The sequence below is a fragment of the Thermobia domestica genome, chromosome 11, assembly GCF_964235325.1.
Source record: "Thermobia domestica chromosome 11, izTheDome1.hap1.1, whole genome shotgun sequence".
NCBI lineage: Eukaryota > Metazoa > Arthropoda > Insecta > Zygentoma > Lepismatidae > Thermobia > Thermobia domestica.
This window is the reverse complement of record NC_137464.1, coordinates 68,302,405-68,328,968: the sequence shown is the minus strand read 5'-3', so window position 1 is coordinate 68,328,968 and position 26,564 is coordinate 68,302,405. Positions and strand designations below refer to the sequence as shown.

General features: G+C 34.4%; 1 protein-coding gene across 1 annotated transcript in view; it reads right to left on the bottom strand.

Moving 5' to 3' along the window:
* LOC145665163 (uncharacterized) overlaps positions 1-26,564 on the bottom strand; it is a 187,968-nt gene that overhangs the window by 64,280 nt on the left and 97,124 nt on the right. The window contains exons 2-3 of the mRNA XM_081732446.1: positions 4,681-4,805; positions 906-1,021 (exon numbers count right to left, since the gene is read on the bottom strand). Coding sequence (XP_081588572.1) covers positions 906-1,021; positions 4,681-4,805 — 241 coding nt within the window. The remainder of the gene's footprint in view (positions 1-905; positions 1,022-4,680; positions 4,806-26,564) is intronic.

Genomic DNA, 26,564 nt, shown 5'->3' with positions numbered 1-26,564 from the left:
GAAAAATAGACACATTCATTAAAGTGTAAACTAAAAGTGAAATTCAATTAAATCATAACGCAAATGAAATCCAATCCTTGACAATTCAGTATGTACACACTATATGCACAATAAGAAATTAGTTAACTCGTAACATTTTTAAGAAATTAGTCAATTCATAATATTTTAGCCTATTGTTCACTACTATTGTCACAATTTGTATAATACTTTAATGTTCCCATTTATGGTTCTCTTTTCAGACATTTTATTAGGAACAGTGAAATTAGCTTCTACTGCTTTCTTAGGAAGTTTTGTAGATCGGACAATTATTCATAGTATAGATTGTGCCCCATGTCACAAACTTATCAGTCAGGACAAATGCAAATCCACGCTTATGAACTTGATATATAAACAAGACAGTAGAAACGTAATGTGCTGTCCTACAAAAGAACTAGTGTGGGTGATTCACGTTGTTGAAAAGGCCCATCGGTTTGTGAACACCCGAATTTCGGAAACTCTTTCCGCCTATATTGTTTCCTTTCTGCAACACGTTTAGTATTTGCAGTGCCTCTTTTCGGACAATCATTCATTCAAATTAAGTGTAAAAATTTGCGATGTAATAGTTCCAGTGTTGCTGAAGAACATAGCAGATGTTGAAACAAGATGTTTTGAATATGTAAATTTCTAAATACCTTATGGTGCAGGTACTAGCTAGCGCCACAGCGGCTCCTAAAGAAAGTAGGCCCTGTTCGCTTGTCTGCTATTTGGGAAGGCGCTCGTAGCCGGCGATGGTCAAGGTCACTTGAGTCCCACCGACTCTTAAAAAAAAACTTTAAACTTATACATATTAGTAAAAAATACTGGGGATGATAATTTACCGTAATAATCCGGTATTTAAAAATTGTATAATTAATAAAATTTGTTACCTTTTACCTGGGCCTCCTGGGCTCTCACCATGCGAACTAGATCTGCTGTCACTTGAGCTGGAATCACTAGGTTCATTTGAGTCTTTCTTTTGCCTCTTTGGAGGAGGTCCTGAACCCTACGAGATAAAACAACACATTTTAGAAACTTGCAAAGGTTTGAATGAACAATTTTACTAGTAAAGACAAAACTTAACATTATTAAATTTCTATTAGGTTGATGTGAATAAAACGTCCGCTTTGAGGTGGTTGACGGGCGTCCAGCACGGGCTTCGTCGTCGAACTCTTCATGCTATCCAATATCTCCTTTTGCCATCTGTAGAACTATCGTTATACAGTGTGTCCGTAAAGTTGCGCAACCCAAAGTTTGATTACGTATATCTTTGAACCAAGAACGATAAAGACCTGAGACGTGAGACAAATATAACCGTGTTCTATGTAGATATTTTCGAGATCATGACGAATGTTGGAATTTTAACCTTTTTGTGTAGTAACGAAAGAAAGTATCGAAAGTGTAAAATAAAAAATCTACAAAATGAAGAAAATCAATATTCAGTTGCGGAAAACTGATTTCCTGCGGATGAATCCTTGTGTATATGTGCAATATGCATCAACATTTAACTATTGATGCCATAATGAAACAAAGTTGATGCAGTGTTGACATTTAAAGGCTATTTAATGCAAGTCCGTAAAATGGGTGATTCTTTGACCGAAACGCGGCCTTGCAAACACTGATTTCGTAAAATTACTGCAACAGGTGTTTTTAGGTTTATTAATGATAAGCAATGAGAATTTGCGCATAATTGATAACCTGAGATTTGTGCATAAATTTGGGTACTCACCTACAGCTGGAACCCTTGAATCCTCTTGGAAAAAGAAGGGCGCTTTACAGCAAATGCTCGAAGTGGCTACCACGTTCTTGTAAACATAACTTTACATGCTTCACCATGTTTCTTCACACCTTTTTAAAAGTGTTCCTGGTGACTGGGTGAATTTCTGTTTCAATTTTCGTCTGCAGTTCCTCAATGGTCCTGAGGTTATTCTCGTACACCACATTTTTTAGGTAACCCCATAAATAAGTCAGATGATGTTAAGTCTGGAGAATGGGAGGGCCACAAATTTTTGGAGATTATGTGGTCACCATAAGGTGACATTCGCCAGCTCACTGTTATCAATCTCCACCCAAGGAGGGTAGGTTTGCCAGCTGTAGGTGAGTATTTTTTTATTACAAATTTTTGAATAAAAACTCAGGTTATCAATTATGTGCAAATTCTCATTGCTTATCCTTAATTAATCTGACACACACCAGTTGCAGTAACTTTACGACAACAGTTTGAACAGGGGCCGCGTTTCTGTCAAAATCATCCATTTTACTGACTTGTATTAAGTAGCCTTCTTACATGGCAACACTTCATCAAGTTTGGCACATTTTGACATCAATGGATAAACGTTGGTACATACTGCACATATACGCAGGCAGACGCGGTCCGTTATAAGGGGCCCCATGAACTCAGCCCTCCCATTGTTTTTGTATTAACATAGAAAAATGTATGTATCTTAAGTTATCCCACTAGTATTGTTGCTATAAGTTCCCTCTGAACCAAGAACAGTAGTTCTGACTAATTCAAATCAGTTTTTTCATGTACTACTTACGCTTATGGGCACGCTGTTCATGCAGTCAGTGCAAAATAAAGGGGAAAAGGGCTTGAGCTGCTTGAGTGTGGACTTAGTATCGTCTTGCATTGACTCATGTAGCGAACAACGTGACAACCCAGCTTGAATGTAGATGGCATGGACCAAGAATCGTAGGCCCTCATCACACGATTCTACCTAACCCCTTTCGAACGAAAAGGTTTGAAGCTTACTTGTTGCCAAAATTTGCTTTGTCTGTAGAGGTTGTTGATGTTGATTCCGCACTTTCAGTTGTTTTGTCCCTTGACCTTGCTTTGCTGAAGGGATCCAAAATCAACCGCGTGGCCACCCCTCAGTTTAGATATGCATCTTCTTACTGTCTCGTTTTATGTGTGTGTGTGTGCGTGTGTGTGTCTGTGGCATGAGGGAATCGGTGGAAGAGGAGCAAATAATATCGCCTTATGTGTTTATCATTTTCTATTAGAAAATGAATCCAGAAGTAAAACAAGTAGTTATGTACTCCGATTCATGTGCTGGACAGAATCGCAATTTCCACTTTGAAGCCATGTGCTTCACAGTTTTACAGAAGTCTACGAACCTTGAAACTATTGACCACAAATTTCTAATAGCAGGTCATACACATATGGAATGTGATACAGATCATAGTGTTATAGAGAAAAAGAAGAAAAAGTTTAATGGTAACGTCGAGCATCCCCACGACCGGGCTCAATTAATTCGTCACGCAAGGAAGAAAAACCAATTTGTAGTACGTGAAATGTTTGAAGATTTCTAAGATTTTTTTTTCTGTGTTAACAAAATCTATTCAATTTCGCAAGAGTGACAGTGCTGGTGAACGTTTTCTGTGGAGACATATTAAGTGGTTATGCTATGAGAAACAAAAGCCAGGTGTATTATTTTACAAGACAACACACAATAGTTGTGAAAATTTAAAAACTATGGATGTTTCAAGAAGGGGAAAGCCAAGTGTTTTGATGCCAAAACGTCTCTACAATGGACCGATAGCAATCAGCAATGAAAAGAAGAAGGATCTTTTGGACCAGCTTCCGTTTGTATCCCCTGTATTTCATGAGTTTTACAGGTCATTAAAACTGCATCCTCTGTTCGAAATGTATTTCCTGATAAAACATAAAGCAGTCCAAATGAAGACGACTAGTAAACTGACATTAACCATATTATAGAATTAACCTAAGCAAAACACAGAGAGATTAATTTTGGTAAAAATATATATTACATTTCTGTTACAGTTTCGACAGATTAGCTCTGTCTTCTACAGTCAAACATTTCATCATGCTTACTTGAGTATGTAATGTTTGTCTATAGAAGACGGAGCTAATCTGTGGAAACTGTAACAGAAATGTAATATATTTTCACCAAAATTAATCTCTGTGTGTTTTGCTAAGATTAAATCTATATTTGCTAAGCTTACCAAGATGACTTTGTGACATTAACCATAACCGCCAACATAATATATTATTTCTTTTTATTTACTTCCTTTAATTATTAATTACAATTTGGTAATATTTTTCCATTAAAATAATGTTATAGCATTATGTACAGTATAACGTAAGTATATACATTCAGTGCAAAAACAGGTAAGTCCACAAGTGCTGTAAGTTGTATTAAGTGCAAAGTCAGATAAGTCCACAAGTTTTGAAGCATAGTCCTAAAAACAAATCTAGAACTTTTTTATTATAAGGTGTTAAGCACTAAAAACTGAGTATAATGTGCACGAAGGAATATTAATTGAAATAAAATATACAAAAAATCATATATAGTAGTTTCTGATTTTTGTCGAATTTTCAAACTTTCAAATTGAGTTTTCTCAAAAGTAACATTTTGTGACAAAATGTTTTGCACACCCACCCGAGTTTATATATATATATATATATATATATATATATATATATATATATATATATATATATATATATATATATAGATAGATAGATAGATATATAGATATATATAAATATAGATATATATATATATATATATATATATATATATATATATATATATATATATATATATATGTGTGTGTGTGTGTGTGTGTGTGTGTGTGTGTACTTATATCTACCTATCTATCTATAAAGATTATATGAGATACATATAAAGATTATCTTACAGCACTTTCTTCCACCTCTTCTAACTCCTCTTCTTCTTCTGGACTTTTATTATGTCCTGGGTCATCCAATTGTGCTTCCTCTACTTCAGGTGAGCCTTCGTCTCCCTGGCCAGTTTGGTCAGCTTCTACAAAATAATAATTATTACGAAAAACAATTACGCTGGACGATACATTTGCTTTTAAATACTTAGCTAATAACTGTGTGTAATGCTACACATTAAATCCTTATCCATTCGTACATGTTAAGGGGGCAAACTACTAAAAATGATAATCAAGTTAACCATTTTTCTTTTGCCCGTTTTTCGTAAGTGAAAAGAGATAATGAAATATAACTAATCACAATACTAACTACACCCGAATATACGAATCAAAAGAAGTTTCAATGTTGCCATCCATAAAAATTACAGTATGATCAGAATTTGAATTACCCAAAATTCTAGGTTAAAGCAGGGGCTAGAATAATGAAATCAACGGTAATTGATGACTTATCATGTTGTCTTGGTTCCTTGTTTATTTTTAATATAATATATGTATTTATTTTGTATTGTTTATTACATTATTTGTTTTGTACTGCTTATTAAGAAAATGCAATTTTAAGATTTTTAGTGGTCGCCCAATAAGCAATATGATTGAATCAGATACACGGTCTGATTGAATAATATTGAAATTTGAAATGATGAAATTTTACATGGTCAATCCTTTTCGTTTTTGTATATAAATATCTAAATTGATTTGCAAGAAGCCTTTGAAAAAAAAAAAAAAAGATTGCAACAGAAGTGTTGCCAATTAATTAAGTAAAATATTTATACGTAATCCTGTGCTAAGAAATGAAGAAATAATCTGAAGGAGGGAAACAAAAAGATTAAAAGTGAAATGGCATGGGATTGTAATAGGAAGACCAGGAATCATTTTCGCTTTTCGCTTGCCTGGAGTGGCGTACGTAGAAGTTCGTTAAGGGAAAGGAGTTCAACCTTCCAAGTTCTTATAATTTCAGAACGTATCTCAATACGGTAAACGTTTATTTCTGCATATCTTGCTAAAGATTGGTTAAAAACTCGAAACCTCCCTTGAGCACGCCACTGCTGTGTTGAAACTTTGAACTAGTATATAAACGTAGACACGCACTAGGACGAAGAAAGGCAGAATCACATGATAAATTTCTTCTGTCAGTGTAAATTACAACTAAACCTTATTATACCTACTTCTAACGTTTTTGCTAGGTGCGAATCAACATAAAATGTTGGATCTAGAGCCTCCATTACATGCTGGCATAGTGGCCTGACTAGCAGATCTATGATTGGAGAGATGAATTAGAGTTTAGCACTCATTTGAACTGCGAGACTATGTGATGTAGATCTACAGCCTAACGGGCGATCCGAACCATATGAATTCCCCTTCGGGAATCGAACGAGGGTCTCCCGTATTGACAACGCGTACGGGAGCCATATAGCCACAAAGGAGCTCTCTGTCAGATCTAGAAATATGTGTACTTCTACTCACCGTTTCCATTCAAAACATTGAGCTTCTTGTACTTTTACATTACAGACGAGTGTTTGGAAAAAGTAATTGTACAGTTTTTAAGAAGTTGAAAACTACTGAGTTTATTTATTTATTGAATAGAGAATTTATTTTATTTCCTTTCTTATATGCAATAAAATATGTTTCGAATAATCCTCGTGAATTATCCTTTTATTTGATAACAGAAAATGTGACGTCACATCAAGTATTAGTTCTTAGATTCACTAGTCGACAAAAAAAAAAAAACTTTTTCTCTGGCACACGGAAGAAAATACCTGATTCTAATAGAATTTTTCACGTAGAATTCGAATCTGCAATCAGTTTTTCTCCATCACCCTCAGTTTTCCCGTGACAGAGGGATTTTCGGGAAATTCCTCCTCAATTTTAACTTTTTTTAAACCATTTTCATACCTGTAGCTTGGGCACCCTTAGGCATATAAACACACAAATTATATTGTATGTTAACTTGATGTATACTTAGTAAGGCCTCTAAGTTTCATAAGAATCGCATTATTCTTTCTAGAGAAATAAACATATTTATATAAAAATATGCTGTGTGTACTGTTCATTTTACCATACATAACAGAAATTGTTCGGGTGATTTACACACTTCCTCGGCATCTTATATCCTGTAAGGTATCACACACACATACGCACACGAATCTACAGTCCATCAATCATGAAGCAGCACAAACGTAATCTAACTCAGTGCATCACCACACAACACAATCTATTCGAACTCCGCAATGCACAAACACTTTAACTTACACGCGGCCACATCTAAAACACGTCCAGCTTGAACCGTCACTCAACGCTCAAAATGTTAAAAAGTGACTTATTTTCCACAGAAAGCATGCGTGTATTTGTGCTTGTATTTGAGTATCCATCTATGTGCCGACAATAATACGTCAACGTTAGGTTTTTGTGTTTGGTAAGTCTTGCATAGTATATTCTTTATTACCTATAAATAGACACAATAGTTTATATCTCTAGACAGAATAATGCGATTCACATGAAATTAACATTATTTATTAAGTAGACATAAAACTATGTTTTAGTGCAGTTCCTGTTTCTGTATCACTATATACGAATAGCAAATTGAGACAAAAAATCTTATAAACTACTTTTTGGAGCGAATTTCCCACAAAATCTCTCTAGAAATTCCCTGATACAAAAATGGCGACATGGTGTACACATCATTGAAAATATGTTTTATTGGAAGTACAATGAGGTATAAACAGTGCTTATATTGTAATTTTCGTGGAAATTATATGTGATTTTATCTGCACTAATAGAAAGAATAATGCGATTCTTATGAAACTTAGAGGGCTTAAGTATAAATCAAGCTAACATGCAATATAATTTGTGTGTTTATATACCTAAGAATACCCGAGCTAAAGGGACAAAAATTGGCTTAAAAAAAGGAAATTTGAGGGAAATTTCCCGAAAATCGCTCTGTCACGGGGAAACTGAGGGTGATGGAGAAAAACTGATTGCAGATTCGAATTCTACGTGACTCTATGATTTCGAATATGTTATTATTCCCCTTGTTTACCTTCATTTTTAATATTCACGCGCAAACAGCAGCTTGTGTGTGTCTCTTCACTCCTCTCATTTTCATACCTTTATTCTCACCATCTTGATTAATCCGATTGGGTAGAAAAGCGTGATTAATTAAGCAAACTCATCACCATCACAACGCTCAACACGTATTTCAGACTTTGACGGTCTCCGATTTTGAAAACGCTCCTATGTAATTACACTGTAAGTCATTATTCGACACCTTGTATGTCATATCGTCATTAACAAATCGTATATAATCATTTTTTTTTTTTTTTTTTGAAGTAATAAGTAAGAACTGGTTGTGACTGAAAATTTTGGGCGAGCGGACCGAGCAAGAATTTTTTTAACAAATGTACTTTGCAAAGTGATAACAATATTGATTTAATAGGGCACCAATCCTTTCACGGGGCGCCGCGTCGTTTACTCTTTTCCGACACTTTTTTTCACCTTGCTCGTTCGGTGCCCCCTTGCTATCAGCGCCCAGGGCAACCGTCCCGCTCGCCCGACGTAGCTACGGCTCTGGTTAACATTAGCATATGGATGAGTCGTCGGCTGCGGATGGTACGCTTTAAATATTGAGCGTGACACTTATTAATACTCTCTTGTTTATTTATCAGTTGGAAAACTACTTATTTTCTGGAACTATTATTATTATTAGTTTTTTTTTAAAGGAATAGAATGAACATTCTTTCTTATATGTATTGGTATAATAATATTTGAAGGAAATTCTGCATTATTATTATTATTATTATTATTATTATTATTATTATTATTATTATTATTATTATTATTATTATTATTATTATTAACCTTTAACACAAAAAATGTCCAAGGATCAGACATGTACCAATCAATAGATCTTGCTGAGTAGATCAGTGACGTGCGTCAGTATAAAAGTCAGGCGAAGTTCTTGACAAATGTGAGAAAAACTTTTTTTTTTTTTTTTTTTTTTGTAAGCTTACAATTGATGCTGGACGACAACCACGCTACTTATTAAGATGAAGCTAATGCTGAAGTATACAATCAAGCTTTTCATTATGAGCACTAGCAAGATGACAATACGTAGTTAATTAAATATAGCATAAAATTATCATGAACTCTTAAAGTTATTTTCTATTTAACTGAAAAATTCTCCAAAGATAGACTATATCAGTTGATAGATCGCAATGAGTTTAACAAAATGACATACTTAAGGATAAATTCTGATGCGTAATTTTCGAGAAAATTGACAGAAACGAATTTGTGTGGCGCTAAAATGTATGTTGTTTCTTACCAATAATAACTAATAGTTCTGCTGGATGAGATTGTTTTTAGTTATTATGATAATATGGCCTTGTGTCCATCTTGAATAAAGAAAAACACAACTTTCTTACAAGGCTGGCTAGAATATTTATTATAAAAAAAATCTTCTTTCCACCAATCAGGAATCACTCCTCATTAGTGAATCCTGATTGGTGGAAAGAACTAATTATCTCCTTTCTTTATTGTATATAATTTTATTTCTGATTTCAGTTGTAGAGTGTAATCTGAAGAAGGAACTGCTATACTTCCGAAACCGTTACTTTTCTAGTTTATTTTTTATAATAAATATTCTAGCCAGCCTTGTAAGAAAGCTGTGTTTTGTTTTTAGTTTTATTTATATGTTGTATATTAAGTACTTTGTTAAATATCAAGTGGTGTATTTTCCTAAGTGATATAGAACTCCTATCAGTGGCACAGATACTTCTAACACTTACAAACTATTTTAATATCTTGCAACATTTGATTCTGTTAATTCGATTTCACCAATGTCTGTTTATCTTTTTCAAAGTGACGAAATCATGGATAAAAATCTACAAGAGTAATCATATTCATAAATAGGTAGCTGCAAATTCGTAATATTGATCAATTTGATTAGTTCAAAATACAGAAAATACGACAAAAAATACATAAGCAGTATTCAAAACAGTAAATTCTTAGGGCCATCTCCAGATATAACATAATTGAACAGATTTCATCAACTATCCTGTATAAAGACGTTTCTTAGATTTCTTTAGTACCTTGATGTCTAATAAAGAACTAGTCTTGTACACCTATTAACATTTCTCCTTGCAATAAGATCGAGCCACTGCCGCTGGAATGTCTGTTTTCATCATAATATCCGTCACTCTCTTCACCTCTCTCTGATCCAAGAGATTATTTTCCTATATTTGCGAGTGGTTTCAAGAGTACATCTCTCCATGCTTCGTTCTAAGTCTGCAGCCGATGAATGTCAGTTGTTTCTTTGTTTGTTCGTTTGTTGAAGTTTAGCATCCCTTTTCAGCTCTAAGGCTGTGTGAGACGTGGACCTATAGTTTCAGCCAGAATTCAAGCCAGCATAATGTATTCAACTTGTAATATCGCACTGGGAGTCATATCTAGGGTCAAAGTCGCAAATGCTAGCCAACAAGCGTAACAAAGAGTATTGATTTGATATCGAAAAAGAAAACACTGAAGTCTGAAAACACGTCGATTGGATATCCGAGATTCAAATTTGAGCAGAACAGCGTTCGAAATATATTCTAGAGAGGCTATTTATTAGCAACTGTTCACTTTCTAGTATCATAAATAGGTTACCCCGTGTAGCGTGGTGGTTAACGCTCTCGCCTTTGGTACGAGCGGTCCACGATCCGATTCCCACTGGGGATACTCTATCCAAAGGGAGTAACGGCTTTTTCAACCCAGCCATTCTTAGTGAGGTTTCTCCTAGTCTCTCCTCATTCACAGCAGACAAATGCCGGGATGACACCCATTAGAATACAAGCCCCAGGCCGCTTCCTTCCTTATCCCTTCCCCGAATAGTGTGTTCGTCGAGGGATGTCATCCCTCATATATGACGAGCCATAGGTGCCGGTAATACCCAGAAATATGTCTTAATAAATAAATAGCTTCATAAAATCTAGCATTCAGAAGTCACCTTGGAAAAGATGTTCAAAATTAATTTACACTTTACATGGCAAGCAAATGCAAAAATTATTTTATTTATTTATTATTTATTTATTTATTTATTTATTTATTTAATTTATTTGTTTATTTGTAAGTGCTATTCTTGATTTACACAGACTATAGTTTATGTTAAAGAGCTCTCTGTAATATTGAAATTTCTGAACAAAGATACCACTCTATTGAGAATAACTATATTCGGTTGCAGATATTTTGATTGTAATCGACGCCTTTATTTTTGATATTGTGTCATGCTACCAGCAAAAAGCTTTGCGGGGACCCACAAAATCTAAGGCAGTCTCTGTCTTTAACTTCACATTTTCGAGACGAGACAGCTCGAAATATCGTCTCAGCGTAACATTACATCTCTCTGTTCTGAAAAGAGTATTAAAGTTCAATCAAATAAACACGTACTTTGAAAAAAAGAAAAATAAAAGAAACATTGTGTGGATACGTTTATCACGCACAAAATTGAATAGCTTTATAGATACAACAATAATTACATTGTAACAAAAAATCTTAAAATTCCCTTCTCATTACTATTGTATCTATTTATATGATGTGACCACTTCATTCGTACTTTTAACATCTATAATACATGAATAAAGTATTTTAACTCTTGAAGAAAATAGAATAAAATACAATCCTCTTGTACCGTTCCCCTTCTTAATTTCAGTTGCGGTGCATAGAGAGGCAATTTCTCATCTGGCAGTAACGGTTCTCCCAAAAGAAAACCGCCCCAGTCGCTTGTTTCTGAAGTACAACAAAGTTATTCTTTTGAAAATCAGGGGAATAAAAGCCATTGAGAAATATGTGTTTATGGTACCCAAGGCAGTTTCTGAGTGAAAACTTTCTTCAAAATAATGTTAAAAATTACAGAAAGATTTTTGAGACATTCGAGTCGAGTCGAGATTTTTACGAGCAGTCTCGACTCGACTCGAGTCTCGACTCGAAAATTCGAGTCGAGAAATACGTCTGTCTCGACTCGTCTGGAATTTTAAAGTGTGTCTCGACTCGAATTCAAGTCGAGATTCGAGACATGTTTCGACTCGTGCGCATCCCTATCTTCCTCCATTTTCAACTTCATTTCTTCACTAAAATCACACCTTTTCACTTTGTCTGCTAGTGTAAGGGCCTGCACTAATCGCACTTTGTACAGTTTAAAACATAGCCGGTTTCGCAATACCTTTCACGTCGTATTCTTTGGCACGTCTGCTCTCTTTACTAAGTGACTTGCGAGGATTTCGCGGAGAAACTTCGCGCACTCGTTCAACGCTTGCATCAGACATACGAGGTCGAACAGAACTCTTGCCTTTACACAAGCATCCAATTTCCACGAACCGTCGGTACCACCTATTTATGTTATTCTTCTTGTGTGGTGGATCTTTTCTAAACTGTACACGAAATTCATGCTGCACTGCAACCACAGATCTGAACGCAGCACACAGAAAACCTTTTCTTGTTGCGACGCCATCTTGGAAACTGATGCTGAAACCCCACAGTAAGTGTGACAAGTAATTAGCAGGTAGTGCATGAGAAACTTGGACAGTTGACAATGCTTCCGATGTAGGTTTTACCTTTATAAGGTAATAAATAGATTTATCGGTGTAACAGGATTTATCGGTAAACAATATCGGTGTAAGAGGAGTTGTAAATAAATGGTTCCAAAGCTATTTAGAAGATAGAAATCAAGCCGTAGTAATTGATTACACGGATCAGCGGGGTACAAGTTCCAAATATACCTCTAACATCAAACCAATAAAATGCGGGGTGCCACAAGGCTCGATTTTATGCCCTACTCTCTTTATAATTTCCATCAATGATCTTCCAGCTTACATAAAAAGAGCCAAACCAACCATGTTTGCTGACGATAGAAGTCTAGCCATTACTGAATACACTGACAGTAAAATGAAAGTTAGTATCGAACAAACAATAGAAGAATTAAACTCATGGCTTGAAAATAATAAATTAAAATTAAATACCGATAAAACTACAGTAATAAACTTCCACTACTCTCGAAATACAAATGTAAATAATCCAATCATATCTATTAAAAATAAATTTATAGATAACGTTAAAGCAACGAAATTTCTAGGACTCCGGGTAAGTGATACACTAACGTGGGATAGGCACGTATCCGTACTCCAAAAGAAACTTTGTAAAGTGCACTATGCCTTAAAAAGTGTGAAAACATCATTCAACATATCAGCATTAAAAGTAATTTATCATAGTCTATGATAACATCATTCAACATATCAGCATTAAAAGTAATTTATCATAGTCTATGATAACATCATTCAACATATCAGCATTAAAAGTAATTTATCATAGTCTATGATAAATTACTTTTAATGCTGACATGTTGACTGATGTTTTCACACTTTTAAGGCATAGTGCACTTTACAAAGTTTCTTTTGGAGTACGGATACGTGCCTATCCCACGTTAGTGTATCACCCAGAGTCCTAGAAATTTCGTTGCTTTAACGTTATTTATAAATTTGTTTTTAATAGATATGATTGGATTATTTACATTTGTATTTCGAGAGTGGTGGAAGTTTATTACTGTAGTTTTATCGGTATTTAATTTTAATTTATTATTTTCAAGCCATGAGTTTAGTCAGTTTGAGAGTCTACTTACGTATGGAATAGTACACTGGGGGAAACGCAGGAGAAAGTAAGACAATTTTTAAGATTCAAAAAAGGGTATTGAGAAAAATGAAAGGTACAAAATCAAGAGTATCATGCAAAACAATATTCCGTGAGCTTAAAATTCTCCCACTGCCTTGCCTTTATATATCACGAACGGCAATATTTATAAGAAAATACCTGAAACCGTCTCTTAAATGCAACAGTGACATTCATACATACAATACCAGAAACAAAAGCGATTTTGCGATTCCCATTCATAATACAGGACTATACCAAAATATACAGAAATACTAATTTACAACAGTTTACCCATCAACATAAGAAACTCAAAATCTGATCACCTTTTTAAACAAAGACTAACAAAGTACCCACAAGAGCACTGCTTTTATACTGTCACGGTATTTTATGAACATGCTAAAGCTAGAACCTTGTAGTTGTATGAATCAATAGGAAGGTATTTATTTTATTATTACATGAGTAGTCATACTTATTTATATATTATTATAATCAAATGTCTTCAATACGTGTTTCCTAAATACTAAATGAAGATAGCATAATGTAAAGAAAAAATACAGATTCTCGCACTATTAATAAAACCAGGTAGATGAATAGATAAGGTGTGATATTTCTATGTATATATATGTGTCATGTCAGACTAATGTGATGTATAAGGAATTATAGTAGTAGTTTATTATATAGACAATAGGGATTTGACATGTTCTATACCGCATATACAAATGTACAATGCTGTGGTTTCTTGAACGCAAAATAAATAAATATTATTAATTTTTAAAACCGCAATATTCATTTATAAACATGCTGCATAAAATACATTAAACATACTGGCCTGGAGAAGTCAGAAATATAGCGTGTGAAACCAATCACCAGCCACGTACAGGGCCAAATTAACAAATTCTGGCGCCCAAGGTTATATTTTAGGATCGAGCATTCAGTAGTTTCTACACAAAATCTTATTGTTGAATACGCTTTTATACGGCATGAATCTTTAACTGCGGAACGATACCTGGAGATGTTACAGAATCAGATACTGCCAGGTCTGCTGTCGGCAGATCGTACATTTCCTAGTTTTTCAACAAGACGGTATGCCTAAGGTCATTTATCACATGACCCGACTATCGTTTGAATTAAATAATTGAAATTTAATATTGTGGCATTCAAGATGGCGGCCATGCGCGAACCATCATCCGAAAGGTTTGCTCCTAGCCTTATTGTATATTTATTAATCAAGTTCAGTACATCCATAGGAATTTTAAAAGGGGCAGTAAGGGACATTTGAAACACCCTGTATTACAGAATATCAACAGTGCAGCTGTTAAAACATTGGTATCAAAACAGCACTACTTTTGATTATTTTATGGAGTCTTTATTTTAGAAATTGACTCCATTTTATGGACATTTTATAGAGTCTCCATTTTGATTCCTGGGCCTTTCGATATTCTTAAGGCCCAGGTTTTGAATAACTCATACTACTATATTTAACATAAATAAGACGTTAAGTCAGTTAGACCTCTTGAGATTCATTTTTTTTTTTTTTTTTAATAGGCCTAAGCACCTCCGTCCAAATTGAAGTTTTGTCTGTTATTGCTATAGTTTTATCGGAAGAGAATAGATACTTGATAAATAAATAAGGGCCCATCTGTGTTGTAAGTGCTACTATCGTTCATAGAGTCAGGGTTACGGAAAGCCAAACGGGGCCCGGTGCTATAATATTTCTGGGTCCTTGGCCTGGTTTTCTTTCTTCATTTTTTAACAACTTAGTTTTCTAAGAACCGAGCTAGCAGTGAACAATCTGATACATGATCTTAAAGGGTATCGAACCGAGGATCCTGGAACCATAGGTGACTGTGCTAACCACTACACCACCGCTTTCTTCCCTTAGACATGTTCCGTAACGTTCCATCCTTATATGCCGAAGTTTCATAAGCCGATCATTTTCCGGGAAACTTTTTTGGGGGGGAAAAAATCTTTGAAAACCTTCGGATTTGCTACGATAACATTTGCTCCTTCCTCCTTTATTGGGCTTGCGCATAGTATGTGGCTAATTGCTTTATTAGTTACTACCCTTGGGCTAGCTAGAAACTTCATCCCAGACCTCCTCAAGTTTATTTCCAGAAACAACAAGAAAGGACTACAAATAAACTCACATTGCTCTTTCTTATTTTGTCACGGATTTATTCAAAAAATCATATTAAACATAGACTTTTTTTATATTGCTTTCAATATTGTCAAGTTACAGGTAAGAGAAATGCTGTTTAGTATTAATAGGGAAAACTAGAATAGTTTACAAAGTTATTACTAAACACACTGACAAATCTACACTAGTAACTAACTTTCTGATTAATATAAATCTTTAGTCTTTTTGAAAATATATTTTTTGTTGTTAACGATGGTGGTGTGTCAATAATGTTCCAACTTTTATCCAAAGTATTTATGTCATAATTTAACTTTGGATTACTTTGTTCGAAAGATCAAGATCTCGTATGCCTTCTTTCTTTAAACAATGACATTTTTTTGATCGCTTCCACTTTATTATTGTTTGTACTTTTTGTTTTATATTTTGTATTTTTCGAATGTTTTGAAAGACCTGATGTTTCTATGTTTTGTTTCTATGTGTTTTCTTTTAGGTGTTTTGAAAACCTATTGTTAGGCCATCGTTGTATTTGACATCACGAAATGTTATTTCAGTGTAGTGTGCAGAGACATAGTGAAACACATACGGGAGTATACGGCCTATACCGACCTAGTATGATTATAGTCTATCATATATAGTCTCCTTGTTTGGAGTGTGGTCATTTTTTCAACTTTAAAATAAGAACTGTGTTTTGTCGATGTAAATGATTTAACTTTTTCTTTCAAAGAGTATGCCTCAATGTGCTAATATTTTAATTTCATCTCTTGAGATAATAGTCGGAAAACAACAGGTAGCGAGTTCTTGATAAATGTATAGCAATTATCATCTAATATTCATATAGCCAAATATTGAAAACTAAAAGAACCAATGAAACACAAAATAAAAGTATACACAGAACGATTACATAGTGAGAAAATTAATCTAGTTTCATATTTGCCGTACATGTTGTTGGCGCATATGGTATCCAACTAAATACTAAAGAACTTCATGAATAGCAGTTAACAGGTTGACACAAATCTCAAAGAAATGGCATCCAAGATTCATTCTTGCTTGTCTTATGTAGGAATACCGCAAAATTGAAATCAAATTCTTTGTGGAAACAACATAAATATTGATAATAAGGGTACAGTTATATTGAGTGCAAATTAAGACTGTGATATTGATAAATATTTTAGAAAAAATAGTTAAAAAGGAAGAATTATAAACACGAGGCAAATAACTTAACGTTTTATGTACTCCAGAAGAGGAGAGTAAATTACTTCAGTTGATAGATCAAAAATAAGCGAAGTGCTTGTTTCATTGTTAAAATACGATGAGAATGTGAATTCCATTTCTTGTGCATTACGTTTAAAAAGATAATCTATTCTCCCTCGAAGTTATGTCACTCCTCACTAATGCCACTTCCTACAGGTAATTTCCCAAGATTCCTTCCACACTAAGAAAGACGATGAATAACATGATAGGGCTCGAGGTGAACTAAAACGGCGCTCCCATTTGTGAATTTCTCGAACCTTTACTTCGGATCTATAGACTGTTTCACTTGGTTTTAATTTGATATAAGATATTTCACTATGTGTTTTCGTTGTGGCTAAATTAAATTGTTAAAAATAGCGACTAATGTTTTATTGTATTCTAATACAGGGTCTCTATAAAAAAGTAATGAGATCAATTTTCTCTGACGCAACTATACGTCGCAGCACGCTCGCCCAAGTGAGTTCGATGGAGGGGGAAGAAAGCTTCAAAACGCATCTAGCGCCAATCATCTACGAGCTTCCTTGCGGTTTGTATCGTGGTTTAAGTGTACCCCTGTCTATAAGCTTGGTCGACCCTTCAAATTGCAACGTTCTATCGAACAACAATACGCCATTAAATTCTATGTGTGAGTTGGAAAATTGGCTATGGAAAAGTTGGCCATGACCCAGCAAGTTTTTGGGAGTGAAACCCAATCAAAAGCTGCTGTTTTGAGATGCCACAAGTGCTTCATAAATGGTCAAGAGAACATGGAAGACGAACCCTGGGTAGATTCCCGCCCACGATATGCCATGTCTGCGTGATTTGTTGAACTCAGATCGGCAGTTAAGTGTTCGAATAATCGTAGGAATTGACAAAATGGCTGTGAACACCATGATTATTGAGAATTTGCAGATGAGAAAAATATATCCTAAGCTCGAACCGAAAGTTTTGACAGACGGTCAAGGGCAAAACCATATGCTTGTTGTGAAGATCTTTTGCAGCGCGTTCAAACAAACTCTGAATCTTTAGAACAATGTTGTAACCGGCGACGGAACGTGGGGTTTGAGTACCACTCAGACAAAACGTCAAAGTGCCGAACGGCATACAGCAGCATCCCCTCCCCCTGCAAATAAAAAGGATCGAATGAGCAAGTCTAAGGTCAAGGTCATGCTTATTGTCATCTATGACGTCAAGGGTGTGGTCCATTTCGAATTTGTACCTGAGAGACAGACCATTACTGGTGCTTTCTACGTGAAAGTGCTGAAAGAGTTGAAGAGAAGTGTCAACTGTGAGGTTAGACATTGCTGTCAATTGGAAGCTACATCATGACAATGCATCAAACCACAGCTGCTCATAGTCAACGAATACCTGTCCCGAAACGGCATCGCAACGCTTCCCCAACCTCCCTGCAATCCTGATTTGGCCGAGTGAACTTACTCCTGTTACTCTGAGTGAAGACAGCCCTCAAAGGACACCACCATTTGAACGTAGCAGAGGTCAAAGTAACTTCGACGCGCTGCTTAAAGGACATTCAGGAAAAGAACTTCTAACATGGCTTCCAAGCATAGAAAACTCCTTGGCAAAAGAGTGTCGATGCCTAAGGGTACTAATTCGAAGCATTTTAATGATTTCAAGTGATATCTTTAATACATTTTTCTCCCGAAATTTGGTCTCATTACCTTTTATACGAACCCTGTATATTGAAAAGGTTATTAAACCTGGAGTTACTTTAATAATTTTAACACTAGTGAAGAAACTGCAACAAAACTTGCAAATATTCGGAACGTTTTTCCCAGTACGTCCGTTATCACTACATGTGTTGTTCGTTGATGTTTGCTTTTAAGGCGTCTATCGTTCGTTGTTTGTTTACGTAAACTTCCCTTACAGACTTCTCATTTAAAAAAAAAAAAAAAAAAAAAAAAAAAAAAAAATCAGACGGCATCAAGTCAGGTCATGGTGATGGTTGTGTCAGGAGAAAAATGCATGAAGTTTTACTTTTGCTTGAAACACGACGAAGTGTTTCTGCGCGACTTTAATTCCTGTGAAATTGGAACACATACTTCTTGGGAGACGCTGGTGTTCATCTCATGCGCGCTTATCCAACGAAGTTTTCTTTGCTTTTAGTCTCGTGTTTATTGTTGAATTTACTCGTCAGAAATCTTCTTCCAATTTCTTCAGAAATCACTATTAACATGGCTTTATCGATTCTATTTTCCAATAAGTGTGAACAAACATTCGCTACTTCAGAGTATGCACATACATTTCTCAACCACTTTGTGTGGAAGCTTACACAAACTAAAAGTAACAGCAATCTTACTGTGTAGATACGCTCCACCAAAACACAAAAACAAATGAGACTATTTAGCCAGAAAACACATTGGCTGGCAGACACTACTCCATTTCGCAACAATGAGGTACATTTCATTATTTATACGATATTTATACAATGGGCATATTTCTGTTCAAATATTACATGTAATATCTTCATTAGTATTAACACTTATCAACGAAGTCCCAAATGAAATAGCGAGTAGGACACCTTGTAGACTATAAGCTCTTGCTGATTTATGATAGACATACCTTTGGTAAATCTGATTATTCACATTGCCCGGTTTCCGAGTGCTAGACAAGTGGCCGCGTCTACGAGTGTACGTGCCTACGCACAAAATCTATGGGCTCAGATATTAAATTGCATACAGTATATCATCTACGCTATTTATATCATATGTACTTAATTGCAGTTAGATATGTGAAAAAGTTTTTTTTTTTTTTAATTGCAACAAGACTAGGATTAAACTTCTTAAATTGTTTCACTTATATTATTGCGCGATACCAACACTGTCTTCATATTATGATTTGACATACGTGGGGATGAAACTTAAAATTAATTTCGATGAGAATGTACTCTATTTTTTTCTTCTATAAAATTAACACTTGATATGAAGGATAATAATAATTATTGTAAATTGTGGAATGCGTTTCTTGAGAAAGCAGATGCACTAAACTTGATCAAAATAATGCAATATATTCTGGCTATAGCAGTCAGTCAGTAAGGTATATATATTTATTTATTATTAATATTTATTATTTATATTATTATTTATTATTTATTTATTTATTATTTATATATATTAATTTATATTTATTTATTCATATATATATATTTGTATTCAAATGATCATGAATATCCTATTATCTCATGAATTTTGGCACACTGTATATAATTTATCCAGTGTAAATGAGAAATTCAGTATAGTTTATTTATACTCTTCTGCGTAATTTTAACATAGCCTTCCCATTAGTTACGCAAAGGCTCTAATGAAAACACGAAAAACTCGGTCACGCGAGGAATAAAAAAATTTTAAGCAAAATTATATATTACAATAAACTTACGAACTTCGAAAAATTTGTCAGCTAAATTTAGAGACCATATACAAACATACAAGAAAATATATCAGAAAGTTATTCGAGCAGCCAAAAGAATTCACAATGACAGTAATGAAAGGTGGGTGGAACATAATAAAGAAATCCATGGAGAGTAACTCAAAGCGTGAAATATCGCAAGTAAACTATACGAATAATTCCTTTGCTGATTCTACTGCCACTGATGAGGTTTTTAATGATTATTTTGATAGTGCATGCTTATTGTCTGGTACATTGGATCATTTTATGTAGGAGAAACATCTAGTGTAATAGGTGATGCGACTCCACTAACTGAAGAGGAGTTATAACCTGTCAAAATGATTTGTAGTTCTTATTCTGCAGATATAGATTAGGTCTTGTCGATAATTATTTCAAAACTGCCTATTTCATAGTGAAATATATCTGCTATTTTGTAAATATATCATTTGAATCAAGTACATTACCTGAATGTTTTAGCGAAAGATATGCCTATGTACAAAAAAGGAAATATTCATGATGTCCAAGACTATTGAACTACCTATTTCTATTCTGTCTGTTTTCTGGAAGATATTTCTGAAATATTATGTAGCAGCTTTATTTGTAAATTTTTCTAAAGCTTTAGATAGTGTATAATATTCCTTTCTATTGAAAAAAAAAAAAAAACTCCAGAGAAATCGTATTAGCGGCATAGTGCCTAAATGCCTTTTCTTGACAAACAGAAAACAGGTAGTTTAAATATGTAAAAAATTAATATTATGGAAGTCATATTTTCTTCCAAACCCGCTACCATCTCCGCTGTTTCTCAAGGTTCTATTTTCTTTTTTTTTTATTTTTTTTCATATATAAACGATCTTGTTCAATTTGTGTATCCTCAACGTACTAAAGCCTACTATATGCTGAATGTCTTAGTAACAGAGTACATTATGGTAGAATCAGAAAGTAATTTGAAACAATCTGTCGACTGTTTGACAAAGTGGGTATCTCAGAACCAGCTGATGATAAATCCAAAGAAAGCTAAATAAAGTATTCAATTTCCAATACTCATATGTATCTCGAATAGAACTTACTAATGTGTTAAACATAATTTCCGTGGGTTACTCGCCTTTTATAAAATTTTTAGAAGTTACACTAAACAACACACTGGGATGAATGTATTGTTGTCTGAATAAAAAATTAGGCATATCTATTTTGTGATATGTACACTACGTGGCACTGTTTCAAAACAAAATTTGCTTTCATTATATTATGCTAAGTTTTTACTAATTTCAGTCTTTACTAATTTTTGGAATAATTTTCTGGTGAGCTTCGTATTTTAATGCTACTTTTTTTTTCTTAAAGAAGAAGGAAATAAGGATCATTTCTAATCTTTCATCAACAGTCTCCTGTAAAAGTGACTTTCAGTAAAATAAAATTTTAACTATCTTGTGCTTGTGTATTTCAAAATTACATTATACAGGTTTCGTTCCAGAAGTAATGAGTCACATTATTTTTGACGCGACTAACCGTCACAGAACGTTCTCGCCAGATGTACTGTGTGATACATCTACACTGAAGAAAGACTTCCACGCTTCATTGGTTTACTCAAGAAAAAAAAAACGATTCGATACTCTTTGAACACACCTCGTATATAAAGTAATTCTTTGAAAAGGGCTTTAGGAAAACGCGAATAGCACACTTCACTCATGACCTTTCTTCATGAACCAGCAAGGAAAGAATAATGCTCAGTGATAAAATACCCGAATGGTAAACTACATGGAAAATATAAAAATGGTAAAAACTAAAATAGGTGGTTTGAATCCACCCGACATGCAACAAAAAAGGGTAAATGTGTAGCAAATAAAAATATTGAAGACTATAGCACGTCAGAAAGAAATCTTCTATAGCAGAAACCAATAAATATGATTACTTTATAAGTTTCATTGCTCCAAGTTGTAACGAGCGAACCCATAGAATGGTGCTGTAGATTGAGTTGTTAACTGGTGAAAGAAAAACACGCTTAATCAGAAAGCGTGTCTGCATAACAGATGGAAAGAAGATTTTTTTAATGCTTTTACTTTTAAATGTTAAACTTTGTAGCCATATTTCTTAAATGAAGTTACATTTTTTTAAATATTTTATTTGTCTGGAAATATATTATATGAAACTTATAACTGGAAAATGTATTTATCGTATTTTACGGACTATAAGATTACTTTTTTCTTCTGAAATTGCCTCCAAAATTCAGGTGCGTCGAAATTATATTCGAAATTAATATAAAAATGTCCAGGGTTTGATTTAAAATTTCCGCTAGTCATAAAAATGGCCATATATTCGATGCCATGGGAAACCTCTATCTAGCAACATTGAATTCAACTTGCAACAGCAGCGCACCGATACGACGAGCATGAGTTGCGGGGATTCACAAGCTTGCTAACACTGTCTCCCTACCGCCCCGTCGTCACAAACCCAGAAGCACTGACTAAAACTATACAGACTGTAAACTCTGCGAAAACTGGAAACAAGGCGAACCGTAGCACCTCTAACATGCAACGACGGAACTAACCAGTCGATCTGTTAGTCGACAATTTATGACGTCACGCTCCAAAACCGGTGGCAGCACCAACCCATTTACCACGAAACATCGTTCCCCACCAAACGTTGATTGGCTCTTTCGTTTAGACGATTTTCAGGGATTTTAAAGGTCAGTTTGGTTTTATAAACTTTTTTTTTTTTTTGGTCAGGCTTTGCAATCTAATAATAAAAATGGTAAAAATGTTACGATATTTTTTTTTTTAAATGCTTAAAAATTAAGGTGTGTCTTATAGTGCATAGCGTCTTATAGTCCGTAAAATATGACAAATAAAATCATGTTCTATAAGAAGTAATGATAAAAAAGAATAAGCTTTCAAACGATTCAGATATATTTTGCTTTAACGTTTTGAATTATCATATCACACATGTATACACTTTCCTTTGGAATTTGTCTTATGAACAAAACAACAAATAACAAATCTAAATATTAAGAAGCAGGCGCACTTGTGTCCCTAAAGCTTTAAAGGAAAATAAACAGATATGCCGGTTTTTCGCACGGAGAGAATAGGTTTATGTACAATTTTTTAACTCCTTTTCCCCGCCTTAGAATATGCATTTCAATCAAAGTGTAATTACAAAACCCAGAAGATACTCTCTGCCGTGTCGTGACAAAACGCTGTAACTTTGGCGGAGCAGTTTTGCGAAAAAGAGCCGTAAAGTTTTCATTCGAAAATGTGATCTGTATCGTGTAGAACCAGTGTATCTTGACTTTGGAAACACGTGGTTACATGTAATGTTACGTAAATGCATGTTGCGTGATTAAATTTGGTGAAAATTGATTGGTTGACCATTATTGCCTAGTTACACTAGTTCTGAGTATTTTATAAATGACCTTCTACCTCCCATTTCGAGTGAAATTTTTGAAAACGTTCCTTTATCTCTAATTATATGCTGACATAATATTGTGAGTTTCATCTCTCTAGCGACAGCCATTTGCGATATATATATATATATAATTATTATTATTATTGAAATTTTTGAACCCCTCCTTAGACCCTTAGAAAGAATATTTCTAAAAATCCTTCCTTATCCTCTTATCCTATACTATCATGACAAAGAGAGTATTCTCTTCAAATTTCACATTAATATCTATAATAATATAGCTTGGGCGATCACCCACTTCTAGTACTTTATATAATAATATAGGAAAAAAGAATATTACGCAGTTTTGAGCAAAGGTGTCCAAACTCATGAGGTCGGCGCTCACGAGTTCGGAACTCACGCTCACTCGACCTCAACTTCACGAAGTAAGCGTGAGGTTAGAATGATGTTATGAGCGTGAGGTTGAGTGAGCGTGAGGTCAGACTGGTGATGTGAGCGTGAGGTTGAGTGAGCGTGAGATCAGACCAGTGAGGTGAACGTGAGGTCGTAATGAGTTTGTGAGCGTAAGGTCGAGTGAAGTTAGGTCAGACATGATGTGAGCGTGAGGTCGAGTAAGCGTGAGGTCGAAATGAGTTTGTGAGCGTGAGGTTGAGTGAGATTGGATCAAAATAGACACCTGGTTCTTCCAATAGCAGGGAGAAGTATATTCTAATTCGAAAACATTAGATTTTTTGTTCTCTACACAAAAGCTTCTTTTTCTCTATCTGAAGATAATACTTGCTGTGAAACGACCATAGGTAAGCAGGGAGTATCTTTGGTCGCTACTTATTATTATTATTATTATTATTATTATTATTATTATTATTATTATTATTATTATTATTATTATTATTATTATTTATTGGCCAACTTGGGATAGAAGTTTTAATGTCTTTGTGATCACGTATTTCTTAGAAGCAAGTAGAAAATAATCATGGAATGTCTTGATGTCTTCTCAGGCACACTGGAGTATTTGGCCTCGAAATCCGGTCAAGAATATTCATCATTTAGTATCATAAAACAACCGATTAAATTAAATTGTTTTGTATTTACCTACATTTTTAAAGATATATTACTGCCCAAACTGGTATGAATATTTTTCTTTGTCCCTTTAACTATAGTTTTCTCTTGTGATTTCGCTTGCCATTGTTTAATAGGGATTTTGTAGGCTAAGTCAGTGTTTTATTTACGAATTTTCTAGAGGGGAGGGGAATCTTGAATCTTGAGCTAGCAGTTAACCACATAAGAATTACAGCCCTCCCTCGGCCGAGGAGAGCCCATCTCTCCAACTACTTGGGCGCAATTTACCCCCGAATATACTATTCGCCGCCAAAACAGAGTGCTTAAATTCTTAGCGAGATTCTCCCTCCCCAATGAGTTTCCACACTGGTTTGTATGTCGAATACATTGCAGGCTACATCACTTAGTAGCCCTTGTCCATTCTTTCTAAACAGAATCAGTCTATACAGTATTTTCTTCCACCTTCCGTTATAATTTTATCCTTTCAAGCCACAGAGAATACATTCATTCACCTTCACAGTTGACGTTCTTAAAAGGAAAATTATAGTATAATTAAAAGTGCGATTCTGTCATTTTGAAAGAAAATATGCCCTCCCCCCCCAAAAAAAAAGTCTAACGGGTGCAATCCATGCCCTAAAACCAACCTGTGGGCATCCCTGCCTGCTCCAAATAGAAAATAGAATTTACATATTTTCTGGGCGAATATTTGAGAGATATTATTACATCTTGATAAGTATATAGAATTAAATATACACCAACTATTTTCTTGGAAATAAAATTCATCTAGTTAGCAAGTAACTGTTTTTGTATAAATATAACTACGCAGAACAGCCATAGATAAATATTTTGTATTACTAGGGTAAATGTGCGTCCTCGACCACTTAACTTATTTTCGTATAATCCTTTAATCGTTGTTCAGAGAGCGGAACAACTTAGGAGGGTGCAACTAACTCACGCGTGTTCCTAAAGTTATATTTCATCTATATTTTATCCAAAACGGATATAACTTATACCATTTATGTAATATTAGTCGGACAAACACCGATGATTGATTTATTTTTAGTGTTCGACCTGGACCGGATTTAATGTTTTGCCGCCCCTAGGTCCAAAAGCGTTTGGCGCTCACTTCCCTTCCCCCCCGTCGATGAACAAAATTTTAACAATACAAAATAATCATATAGAAAAAACTTATTTCATAAATATCTTCGTTTTTGTACAAATTTTAATGCATTTTCACTTTGTATCCTGTAAAGAAAGATTTGAATTGTTACAAATTCATTTTTTTAAAGTAAATTTACAGAGAATAATTAATTTGAGTTTTACAATACGAGCTAGTTCAATAATACAAGAAATTCGTTTCGAATTTTCGACTGTAGGTAATAGTTTTAATATTGAAACTACCGAGAGTGTCTCTAAAATGACCAGAATAACTGTTTGGACTGTTGAAATTTAGATAGAGGTTGGTAAGGTGGCAGATGTCGAGGGTCACATGCGAAAGAGAACTTAGGGAAGGGGGCGAAGGGCATCATACGGACCGCTCTCTTTGCAAATGTCTACTGCAAATATAAGGTTAAAATTTTACCTAACTTCGACCAATGATTCAAGCCATAGATTTGCAAAATCAATTATTTCTTGGAGAGCTTAATTTTATACTTTTACTATTATTATTATTATTATTATTATTATTATTATTATTATTATTATTATTATTATTATTATTATTATTATTATTTTATTATTATTATTATTATTATTATTATTATTATTATTATTATTATTATTATTATTATTATTATTATTATTATTATTATTGAACTTTTACTTTTTGGAGGGGCCGCAGTGGCTCAGAGGTAGAGCGTTCACCTCTGGTGCGTAGGGACCCGGGTTCGATCCCAGCCCCCGCCAAGTGGACTTTGTGGTGGACAAACATCATGTGCGTGGGTTTTCTCGGGGT